The sequence below is a fragment of the Apaloderma vittatum genome, unplaced genomic scaffold (assembly GCF_000703405.1).
Source record: "Apaloderma vittatum isolate BGI_N311 unplaced genomic scaffold, ASM70340v1 scaffold11406, whole genome shotgun sequence".
NCBI classification, from domain to species: domain Eukaryota; kingdom Metazoa; phylum Chordata; class Aves; order Trogoniformes; family Trogonidae; genus Apaloderma; species Apaloderma vittatum.
Window position 1 is genome coordinate 147,476 of NW_009720115.1, and position 9,360 is coordinate 156,835.

The window sequence follows — 9,360 nt, forward strand, 5'->3', positions numbered from 1 at the left end:
AGCAAAAGCTCACTTGTTTTGGTTGTGACAGGTAGAGCAGATGAATGGAAGCCATAAAGCAGCGTTATAAAGCTGGAGAAAACTTCATGATAGCCTCTCTGCAGAGCTCGGCTGCACAGGGAGCTTATGTAAACTGTTAGGAGGTATTGAGAGTAAGAGAGAAATGTATTTCTATGCTTTATCTTCATTTTTGTCTTCCTAAATGCTGCTTTAGCGTTTTTCAAAAGGAAGCGTATCATCTCTTTACTTGATTTAACATTTTTTGAAGTATTTTTGGCAGCATTCCTAATGGAGGCAGAATATTAAGCCCATGAAATACACCAGATGCACACTGCATTTCTTTTTCTTTTACTTTTCTTAATTTCACTCTTTTAAGATGTAGCCGAGTTCTCAGCTCTTAGCTTTAAAGTGTTTTCATTCAGAAAGTGCTTCTTTCATGAGGTTACGGATTGTGGTTGGCTTCCCCACGTGTCATTATGTACTTGACGAGATTCAGTAAAATGATTATGGCCTCACAATTTCCCTTATCAAAGACACTTCGGTTGCTTGTTCGGTTTTCTTTTAGAAGTGAATGGGAGGAAAAAGACCTCACCAAGTTGTACTATCAACTCGTTAAGTCTTCATTTCAAACAAAATAAAGAAGCCTGTGATGGGAGAAGCAGAGAGGGCTGAAGGGTACCAGAAAATGGAATGCTTCCCTGGGGACCAGGGCCGAAATAATGCTTTGAGATGGGATCTAGGAAACTGAAAAAAATTATCTGAAGGTTGAATTCCTGCATGAGCATCTTGGTACCATAAAAATCATACAATGGTTTGGCTTGGAAGGGACCTTGAAAATTATCTAGTTCCAACCCCCTGCCATGGGAAAAGACACTTTCCTCTAGACCAGGTTGCTCAAAGCCTCACCCATCCTGGCCTTGAACACTTCCGGGGAGAGGGCATCCACAATGTCTCTGGGCAACCTGTTCTAGTGCCTCACCACCCTCACAGAAAATAATTTTTCCCTTTTATCTAACCTAAATCTACCCTCTTTCAATTTGAAACCATTACCCCTCACCCTATCACTACACTCCCTGACCAAGGGTCCCTTCCTATCTTCTTTTCCAGAATCATAGAATTATTGAGGCTGGAAAAGACCTCTGAGATCATCAAGTCCAGCCTATGACCCAACACCATCGCAATGGTTAGACCATGGCACTAAGTGCCACATCCAGCCTCTCCTTAAACCCCTCCAGGGACCGTGACTCCAGCACTTCCCTGGGCAGTGCATCCCAGTGCCTGAGCACCCCCTTCATGAGGAAGTGCCTCCTAAGAGCCAACCTAAACCCTCCCTGGTGCACCTTCAGGTCATACCCCCTTGTCCTGTCACTGGTTGCCGGGCAGAACAGCCCAACCCCCACCTGACTACACCCTCCCTTCAGGCAGTTGTAGAGAGTGATGAGGTCTCCCCTGAGTCTCCTCTTCTCCAGGCTAAACACCCCCAGCTCCCTCAGCCTCTCCTCGTAAGACTTTCCCTGATCATCTTTGTGGTCTCCTCTGGACTCTCTCCAACAGGTCCATGCCCTTCTGGTGCTGGGGCCCCCAGAGCTGGATGCAGCACTGCAGGTGGGGTCTCACCAGAGCAGAGCAGAGCGGCAGAATCACCTCTCTCGACCTGCTGGCCATGCTGCTTTTGATGCAGCCAGGCTGTGTTTTGCTTTCTGGACTGTGAGCACGCATTGCTGGCTCATACTTAGTTTTTCATCCAGGTCCTTCTCTACAGGGCTGCTCTCAATCCACTCATCGCCCAGCCTGTGTTTGTGCTTGAGATTGCCCTGACCCAGGGGCAGGATCTTGGACTTGGCCTTGTTGGACTTCATGCAACGTCAGACTTTAGGGCGCAGCCAAAATGAGGGAACACACAGACCTACCGCCATATCTTTGCCAAGCAGTTAATAGGAGGTCTAAAGTGTCTCTGCGTGTTTGGTTTGGATTTTGTTCATTTTAAATATTAGAAAGACCAAACGACCAGAATCTACTTAAAAGAAGCAGTACAACATTTTATTTTTTCAAGAGCAGGGCTTTGAGCAACCTGGTCCAGTGGGAGGTGCCCTTCCCTGTGCCCGTGGGGTTGGAACTAGATGATCTTCAAGGTTACTGCAAACCCAGACCATTCTATGATTCTATGAACATTCAGGAATGAGTAAAAGTGATGGTAATTCAAGTTTGCTGCTCGGGTGTCCAGTTGGCTGCCATTTGTGATGCTTGTCCTCTGGCTGCTTTGTGTTGTTTTTTAACATAAAGGGAGTTGGTTTGAAGTGGATGAAAGCTGTAAGTATTTCCACTTCACCCTGCTGTTCTCATCAGCTGTCGATATTGTATCAATGTTTTGCTGGACTCTCTGGCTATTCTCATTAAAGTAATTTGCAAATAAATAAAAACGCCTGAATCTGTAAGATGGCAAAAGCATTGAAGCACCTTTTTGGATGAAACATGTAGGTGTAGAGGAAAAAACCAGAATTTGGGGATATTAAGTTGAAGATCCTGTTCCCATGGCTACAGTTTTATTTTTAAATTACTTCTTAAATAAAAAGTACTATGGTGTATCATCATTATAGCACCTCAGCTCTTAGGAATACTTAAGTTATTTTTCTCACATCAGAAAATTTTGCGAAGCGCAACACAGTTAAAATTGTCCTGATCTGAAATATGAAGAGTGTGTAATAGATGTGTAGTTTATTCTTCCTCCTTTCTCCGTCACCATAAGCCAAAATATATTGTTTTGTAGCTTTTAGAAAGCAAATTACAAATAAGTTTGGATTAACATAATATCAGGTCCTTGTGTTCTCGTCTTAGAAAACTTAACCTGTCCCTCATGATCTGGCATCTGCTGTCATAAAGCTTTTGATCAAAAGCACGATTTCCACGAAAGGAAGGAGAATGTGTCTGGAAGTAAAGGTGACTTTTGCACAGGATAAGAAGGAATATTTGGTCATCCTGTCTTTCCCCTTTTGGGATCGAACCTAAAACTATTCCTGTACATCTGTGTTTCCAGACACTTCGGGGCATGGATCATTCGTTCGCTTGCTGCTCGGGCAGCCTTGGGCTGTGGCTTGTCTTGGGACTTTCTCCTGTGAGCTGACGAGCTGTGATCAGCCTCCACTAGCATCGAGGGCTTTCTCCTGTTAATATCCGTATGTCCCGCCCCTCTGCTCTTGGGTTGCGCAACCTCCCCCTTCTTTGAGAGCCTAGTCCTGCTTCTGGCCTCCTTTTTTCTCTCCTAACTACCCCTGCCTTGTCCTCTGTGCAGATACTGTTTGTTCCTGGGACAACCTCTAACTAGCTTTTGTCTCTGCAGAAGTAACCTGGCTTAGTCTTTGGGCTCTTTGGAGCCATCCTGTGTGCAGTACTTTGCTCGTTGTGGCTCTCTCCTGTTTGCAGTCTTAACAGTTGATCTGCTCTTTGCTCCTGGCTCCTCTTTAAACGAGGAGGTCCTCCCAAGTGGATGGGTTGGCTTCACAGCTTCGTTTTCCCCACCACGCACAGCTGCTCCCCCAGCCAGGGCTGCTGTGTGGGCTCTTGTTCTCTGGTTCCTTCTCTCTGATCCTCCTTCTCCTCTTCTGTACCTTTTGCTTCCACTGGAGTGGAGTGTCTTGCTTCCTGCCTCTGGACTTCTTCCATACGTACAGACTTTTGATGTCTGACTTCTGCTCCTGTCCTCTTTGCTTATATCCCTGCACGGTGCCTGCTAGCGTGTATGTGGCAAGTTGTCCCTTCCTGCTTTTGGAGTCCTCTTTAACATCTTCACAGCGAATTGCACAGTGCTGCTGCCTGTAACAATGTGACTGAGTCCAAAATAACCCAGCATAGTATATTAAAAGTGAGTTAGATTTTTTTATTTTTTTTTTTTTAAATCTTTCAACTGAAGGGTCAAGAGCTGAGTAATGGTTGGAAGGTCAGGCATGACAGCTTGGTTCATGGCTTCGGCATTGCTCGAGGAAGGGGAAGCCTACACATTTTTATCCTGTAAAGCATATACGGGGCCTTTCAGATTCTAATTAAGGAGGAAAACATGCCAGGGGAGCTTTTGTAAACCTCAGGAACCAAGAATCTTTAGCTTCAAGTCTTCTAAATAATGTCAGGTTTAGCCAAAACTGACAGAACGCAGCCTTGTTTGATTATTTTAAGGATGCTAATAGAGTAAAGATGACACTTTTTGGAGAGAGAAGACCCTTAAGCATGAATTTGTCACCTATTCTGGTCTAGCCATGTGGCTTGCTATACTCATATGAATTTATCTCCAGCTCCTCAGCTGAACTTCCCATTGGGCTGCATGCCAAACCTGCATTCGTAGAGCTAGTGAGAAAGGCAGGGCTCCAAGAAAGGTAAATTTTCAAGCTTTTGAACCTGGCTTTGGTGGTCGAGCAATATTAAATCTTCAGGCAGTGCTTTATAAAAATCTTGCAGTTTTCTTGTCTTGGAGAGAGAGAAAAAATTGTTTCCCCAGTCTGTGAAATAGCAGCACGTTGTTGAGTAGGATCCAGGAGACAAAAGATCACCGTGTAGTATTTTAAGTTTTTATTCCCAGTAGACCAGACAATTTTCCTGGACCTTTAATTTTCTTTTAGCCGAGATATTTTCCTTTGGAATTGTTGTTTGACACCATGGTATATATGAACCATCACTTTCCACGTGTTCTGCTTGCCAAACTTCCTATGCATTACTCCATCAGGAACTCCGCCTGCGAATCTGTTCTGTCAAACGAATGATAATTTTAATCCATCATTGGAGTAAAACAGACTGGTCTCTATTGTGGAGGAAATAATGATTAGAAATTACACAGTTGACATTTTAACTCTATGCTACAAAATTACTGACTTGCTTCTTTAAATGTTAGATTTTCTATTGGAAGAAATAAATTGCACACTTGTAAATGAATTGGAATATTATGTGGTTCTTATTGTACACAGATACTTTTGAACAAAGAGGTCCCTATTTGCAAGAGTTTTCAAGACAAAATCTACATATGAGACATTTGTCTCATTCCCCTTCTGCTTGCAGATGTGACATTTAAAAACTTGAGTGTACACAAGACCCTTTTTCTTAAATACCTTTGATTAAAAGAAAGCTGGAATACCTCGTACAAGTGCTTTATTCTAAGTGTACTTCTATGCAAGTGTAAAAATTCTCTTCAGAAATCTTTTATAGTGCAATGATAAATTTCTGATTAAATCTCTGTTTTCAGGCACAATTTGTGATTATATGCAAAGCTAAAGGCAGATTTTAAAATAAAAAAAAAATAAGGAGAGCTCCTTCCTGGAGGCACTTTGTTCTTTTCTCTTTGAAAGAAAAGTTCTTCTTTTGGACTGGAAATCAAAGATTTAATTCTTTTAGAAATTTACGTTCTTTAAAGTATGTGAATTGAGGAAATAACCTTTTTTATTTTTGACGTTTCAGGTGCAGTGGCAAGCACGGAAGTAAAGATGAAATTACAAGAATTTGTCTTAAATAAGAAGAAGGCGTTGGCGCACCGGAATCTGAACCACTGCATATCCAGTGATCCTCGCTTCTGGTATGGGTAAGTGGTACTGGGCTTATCTTTATGATTCAGCCGGTGCCACCTTTTTTCACAATTGATCGAGATGTGGGAAATAGACCTGATGGGTTTTCTGGATGAACAGTGATAGGGCCAGGGTTTGATGTTGTTGTACGTTGCCAAAATGCATTTTTCAGAGGGTTTCAGTGTAATTTTTGTATGTTCTGTGACGGTCACGATATTTTTGTGAGCCGAGGTCTTGCTCTCATCTTTAATCCACGATTATTCAAACTCCCAAGTTCTGCCATTGAGATCAACCTGTAGAAGTTCTCTAGCTTTTTCACTCAGGACTTTGTCCTACCGGGTGTTATAAATTTAGTAAACTGGGAAAATTAGTTTTTAAGTTTAGTGAATTGCAGCTCAGAGTATTTGAGTTAACATTACATTTTCAAAGCCTTTAATGTTTACTGCTCATCTTAATCTCTCAAAGTTGGAAGTTTTATTTCCTTGCCGTTTCTCTATAAACTGATAGAAACATCAGGTGTGTCCTGTCTGCACTTCTAGGTGTAATTGCCTTGACATCTGTGTTTTCAACTGAAAATTTTTCGACTGTTGATCCCCAAGAAAACTCAAATGTAATATGAATTGAGAAGGTAACAGCTCATGTTATAATGACATGGGAACAAATAGTGACTTTGATTAGTTCAAATGCACCAAATAACAAATACAAACAATTGTATTGTTAACAAGGTACAATTTTCAGTTCCCTAAATGTATTTCCTCATTGTATAAAAAAAAAAAAACACTAGCAAATTTGGAATTATTTTATAACTTCCCCTTCAATAACATTGTGAATATCTGTATTTTTAAAAAAAAGTGGATGTTGTCTTTAGTGATCATAGAATCAATGAAATTATGAATGTTCAAAGTCAAGGAAATTTCGCCATGAACTTTGTGTTTGAATTGAATGTCTGACAGTATTTTGTGTCTTTAGAAGTTAGCATGTATATAGGGATGATGAGATCATAGCCAGAAAATGTTTCCAAATTCAAGAAACTAAGCTGAAATTATATTTGAAAGATATTGCAGCTTTGAGCCATTGCAGAAACATTGTTCCACTAGAGTGAGATTGATCAGTTTTAATATCTCTCTGAAAATCGAATCTGAGACTTGAAAATGGGATGGTTATGGCATTGCTTAAAGTAGTCAAATGATGTCAGTTTATGCAAAGATAATATTTAAGGCCCACTAGGTCAGTATCAAGGATAGCAGAAGACATTTTAAAATAACTGATTTTCCACTGTTCTTAATTGAGACTCACCAAGAAATTTGGTTGAAAAATCTTAGCCACTGTGTTCTCCATTTTGTCCCAGTTGGTTAAAACGCCTGCTGATGCAAAAGTGAATTAGAATTAACGATACTAAGTAAGTGCTTTCTTCCATACCCGTGGTTCATTTGGCCCTAGAAGAACCTGGCGCAGAATTGTCGTCATAGGTGAATTTAGAAAAGAGAAAAATGAATTTAGTAGTGGTCTGAATTCCCTCCGTTTTGCAGAGTTTGTCACTGAGGATCCAGCGTTCTCACTGAAGAGCAGCAGTCTGTAATAGCCCTGTATGGTACCGCACCAGGGGTTATTTAGCCAAGTTGTGTTCAAGGTTTCGATGTGTTCCTTGCCTTGTTTTAAGTTAATGCTGAGAACTTCCTGAGCGTCAATATATTGTTTAGCTTTATTGTGGCATTTTTTAATCAAAACTTCCCTATCCTGTGGTGCTTCGAGGGTGCCAGCAGGTAGAGGCAACACACAAACTGTTGCACAAGGGGCCGTCCCTTTTCTTCTGGATTTAGCAGGCTCACCATCCTCTTATCTTCCCTCCATCTGCTTTGCGGTGGGAAGAGGATGAGTATGCTGGTTTCTACCACGAGATGAGAAGAGCGAGCCTCAGAGGCCTCACAAATCTCCCCAAGGGTCTGTCTCGGTGATAAGTTGCAGGCAGGCATGAGCTCGTTCTGCTCAGCCTTCGAGGAGGGCAGATGGCAGCAGGGCTGCGTGACTGCAGCATCTTATCTCGCGCCGGAGGGTTTTTAAATGCACCCTTCAGTTGTTAAGATAGAAGTTAAAGATTTTTTGTTTCCATTCCATTTAAAAAAAACAACTTTTTTTCAGAAAATAGAAAACCTTTAAGTCAATTATATGTTAGTATTTATTTATACAGCATCTCATAGGTTACCAATTCAGTTATAAAGATATTTATGTGCACACATACTTTTAATGTGATTCAGTTGGGTGGTGTTTGGATTTAACACACGCAACGAGGCTTGCAGAAGATAGACTTGATGCTCCTACTGTGAGCAGGCAAGCCAATTAAGTGGTAACAGATGCTGAAGTAGTCTTTTAAATGACACGCCTGCTTTTAAGCACTTCCTTTGGTCTTATTAAGGTTTGTGAGTTCCTTTTTAAAAAAACCCAAAAAAATCGAAAGCATTTACTTGGAAAAAACAGATCTCCTCAGGGCATTGAACACCACAACGGTTCTGCGTCAATGGCTGCGACATGAAATATGTCCCGTTGACATGTGAAATAGCTGCCATTCCCCTGGCCCTTTGGGCCGGGCTTGGAGTGTCCACTGAGCTGCCCAGATGCTTTTGCCTTCAGTATCTTGTATCTGCCTCAACTTCATTCAGCGCTGTCGGTCGCTGATGCGGTGCTGGGTGTTTTATAGTTAGTGACTGTTTTCTAATGAATCCCTGATGTTGCAGGGCCTTGTCACACGCGCACGTGCAGATCAAGCCTTGAGATGAAAAGGGGCCGGTTTTAGAGGGTTTGCAGAATAGAGTCATAGTCCGAAGCACCTACTAAACGAAAGAAAGGAAGGTGGTAACGCTCAGTAATGTTTCTTGGGGACTTTCGCAGAGGTCTCACTCAGTCTTCAGCTCTGTGGTATTCAAGCCACTTTGTAAACTCTGCTTAATATATTCAGCGCCAGTCTGTATGCAATTGTTTAAAATAGCTCCATGGACTATAATTTTCAGATTATGTTGATAATAGGCAACAACAGAAAAGGTTCTTTGGAATTTCATTGTCAGGCTGTCCCTCCCGTGGTTTTTGAACCCACTGGACAGCCTTGCTCCCAGGAGGTTTTGCTATTTAAAGTACTTAAACGTAAGTAAGAGTGGTATAGCAGGAACACAGACAGAGCACCTCAGGCTCAGCAGACAGGGCTATTATTTCCCTAGGTAGTTGTCAGATACACACTTCAGAAGTAGCTACTCAGTGCGGTAGCAGTCATGAAAGAGGAGTTTAACTGAGTATTTGCATGGTAAGGAGGTGAAGAGACGTAATTATATATTGAGTTATTCCAACGTACATAGGTGTCTACAGTCTCGGTACACAAAACATCCTAGCACAGATACCTACGGCTGAGGATGTGTTCAGTTTGCTGCGTGAACGCGTTTGCAGCATCACGCGTACTTTGCTGTGCGCGTGGCTCCCTGAAGGATCTCGGAGCTCAGAGGACAGGGGATGCATTCCGTGAAGGTATGTGCTTTTAGGAATGCCTGCAAACTCGAATTCATATACAATTTCATCTCTGAAATTCTTGAACAGGCATGCAGACCAGTGCGTTTTGCTCAAAGCAGCGTAGGGTGTTGGTTCCTAGTCCTCAATTCGTATAATGTATTCCTGTTTGCAGACTTAAATATCTGTCATTCAGCAACCCCGAAGCATATCTAAACAGGCCCTTTGAGTTCCTGCGCATTCCCTAACAAAGTGATGAAAATAGCTTCAATGTACATGATTGTGCAGCTTAAGTCATGATTAAAAAAAAAAAAAAAAAAGGAGGGGGGGC

General features: G+C 41.9%; 1 protein-coding gene across 1 annotated transcript in view; it reads left to right on the forward strand.

Annotated features, from left to right (window-relative positions):
- The window catches only part of HDAC4 (histone deacetylase 4), a gene marked incomplete at its 5' end in the record, with an annotated part of 152,471 nt that overhangs the window by 49,684 nt on the left and 93,427 nt on the right, over positions 1-9,360 (forward strand). Inside the window, one exon of the mRNA XM_009870903.1 lies at positions 5,432-5,557. Coding sequence (XP_009869205.1) covers positions 5,432-5,557 — 126 coding nt within the window. The remainder of the gene's footprint in view (positions 1-5,431; positions 5,558-9,360) is intronic.